The sequence below is a fragment of the Parasteatoda tepidariorum genome, chromosome 9 (genome assembly GCF_043381705.1).
Source record: "Parasteatoda tepidariorum isolate YZ-2023 chromosome 9, CAS_Ptep_4.0, whole genome shotgun sequence".
Taxonomy (NCBI): Eukaryota; Metazoa; Arthropoda; class Arachnida; order Araneae; family Theridiidae; genus Parasteatoda; species Parasteatoda tepidariorum.
Window position 1 is genome coordinate 5,666,871 of NC_092212.1, and position 3,012 is coordinate 5,669,882.

The window sequence follows — 3,012 nt, forward strand, 5'->3', positions numbered from 1 at the left end:
AACTAAACTCAGCGGCGCGACAGCCCTTTTCCAGAATTTCCCAGCCCAGCCAGAAATTCATTTATTCAATAATTATTCTATGTGTGCATTAAATTTTAATAATTATTGACTTCTTTTATTATTATTTTAAAAACTTTTAACTGTAAAGAGTCTGTAAGACTATTTTAAAGATCGTAATTTAATGTATGCAATGTATACACGCAATTAGAAAAATAATTCCTTTGAACTAAAATTTCAATAAAAGTTATATATTTAATAATGTATCGTAAGCTTTTTTTATATAGTATATCATGTATTAAACCAATTCAAGCCGAGGCACATATTGTCATTTACAAATATAAAAGTACTCTCTGCAAAAAGTGGCAGTACGTATTTGCCTACACCAAGTGGATAAGTCTTGCTGTTACCTACCACTTTAACTTTGAAAACTTTATATGACATGCTTCAAATCCAATCAAAGTATGAAAATAGAATTCAACAAAAATTAAGAGCAAACTTCAATTTAAAAACAGTAATTCAAAATGGAAAAGCATTAAAAAAGCTGCTGAAACCAAAATTATCTTAATTATACAATTGAAATAAATATTTGGCAATTTAATACAAGTAAAACGAAAATAAAAATAAATAAATAAAAAATTGTAATCGCCGAAAGACGATCACAGGTTAACCATTGGCAAAATGGTTGTTGTTTAGTTTTTTTTATTTATTTATTTTTACCCTTTTTATTTGTGATATTCACCTGAATTAGTGTTGAAAAAGATCCAGTTTTAACTGTAGGTAAGAATTTTTGATTCCGAATTTAAACAATAAAAGCAAAAATATCGTTCAAATGATGAAATTCTCTTTTATTCACACCTCAAGATGTATTTATGGAACCTCTCCGGTCCCACATCACAAAAATAAACTCACCAACTTAATGCATAACAAAATTAAAAGTGAAAAAAGAAATTATCAAACAGTAGCTGTCGCCGTTGCAAAGCATGCAATGACGGCCCATGGTCATCACTACTGTTACTCTTGTACACAGTTGAAAAGTGTGATGACATCCAAATAATGTGCTCACGCCATCAAACCCAAAGCAACACCCATTTTGCCAATGGGTAATAAAAATAATAAAAATAAATGGGTAATAAAAAAAATGGGTAATAAAAATATTATGCAATCCCTCAAAATATCAAAGATTGAAAATCCAGTGAAACATAATAACTCAATTCAAAGTTACACTGAGAAGAAAACTAAGGCTGACACGTCTTCATATGAGAAATACTAAAAGGAAGTCACAGTTGGAAAAACCAAAAATAATGTGAATTGTCAGATTCTTAAAACATCAAATCGAAATTAAATAATTATAGTGCTGTTATTTTTACAAATTCCTTTTTCGAAAAACTTGGAAATGGCAAAATTCCTGCAAATAAAGTGTTATCATATATATTTTTAAGGTACAAAAAATTTCATTTTTCACCACATGGGTCTACTTATGCGGGTTTCAATATCGACCAAATTAATAGAACTTCTTTAAGACATTTCTAATTAAAAAATTATAATTACAATAATTAAAAGGAAAATTAATATTATCCAAAGTAATTCAGAAGTTCGTAATAGCTGAAAGAAAATCCCCGTCAAATAAATTTAAACCTACTGATTAATCAAAATATGTTTTAAAAATTTAAAGTATTAGTTGGAATTAAAGTTTATCAAACTAATGTCATTAAAACTTAAAATATCTTCTTTTATCGTATAATCCAATTAAAATGTTATCCTTATGAAGTTTATAATTAAAATCCTAAAAATTGGCTCCTTTCCAAAACAAAGCCAGCGAAAAAGCCGAATTTCTCATGAACTATTAAACTTATAATGCTCAAATTTTGTATTTTTCCTTGCAAAATTATGTTCTTAAAAATTATGCAAAAAATTGTGCGACTTATAATTAAAATATTTTTCGATATATTTTTAAATAAAATTATAGAAAATAATTAATATTTCTTTAAAGTTATTATTTTGCATGGATGTATCTTTGGATAAACAAAATTTATAACTCTGACTACTATTTTTTAAACTCGCTTTGAAAAATCTTGAGGTATGGCGAAATACGGTCTCCCGACCAAACTCTTTAGGCCATATTTCCCAAATAGCAGTTACCCGTACATTTTGGGGTCAAAAATCAGAATCCGTCGGGAAAAAAATTTATGTTTATTAAGAGAAAGTACGTTTTTGCGTCTGATTTCGTATTTTAAAATATTATGTGCTCTTATTAATTAGCATATTTGAGGTTGCTCCCTCGAACTATTAATGCTAGAGAATGAAGATCATCATATGATCCGATGATCGTGGCTCGTTTTTCTCGCATTGTATATTTATGTTTAAGATTGAAAAAAAATGGAATATTTAAAAAAAATTTCTTATATTAAATATTTATCTGAAAACCGTTAGCAAAATTTAAAACTTAAATGATGGAGCTTTACTGTGTATCTTTATTATTTTAAATTGCTAAAACCTTTTGATTTCCTTCATATTTACACATTAAATTTGATTGTGATTACTGTACAATTGTGTACACACAGCAAAAGTATGCAAATGCATGCTTTCAAAATAAAGGCATAGATGTATTACCATGGCCAGAAAACAGCCCTGATCTCAATCCAATTCAAAAGTTGAGGCGACGTTTGAAAATTCTTGTACGAAAAAAACGTCCATCCAATAAAAGACAACTAAGTGAAGCTATAATTGATTCTTGGCACCATGTGATTACGAAAGATGAACTCCAAACACNAAAACTGCTAGCACCCGCCGTGTCATTTATTCCACAAGGTGCTGATAGGTAGTCTGAGGTATCTGGTACCAAGCGCTCACCAACTGGTCCTGCAATTCTCTCACATTGCGAGGGGGTAGCGTCGCAGCACGAAATTTGTTTTCCAAGTAGGACCACACATGCTCTATTGGGTTAAGGTCAGGAGAATTTGGGGGCCAAGACATGACTTTAAAGTCACTGGAATGTTCCTCGAACCAATCCAT

General features: G+C 29.7%; 1 protein-coding gene across 1 annotated transcript in view; it reads right to left on the reverse strand.

The window, feature by feature from the left end:
- The window catches only part of LOC139426439 (uncharacterized), a 55,926-nt gene extending 52,914 nt beyond the window's left edge, over window positions 1-3,012 (reverse strand). The window contains exon 1 of the mRNA XM_071185325.1: window positions 2,851-3,012. Within this exon, the coding sequence (XP_071041426.1) occupies window positions 2,851-3,012 (162 nt within the window). The remainder of the gene's footprint in view (window positions 1-2,850) is intronic.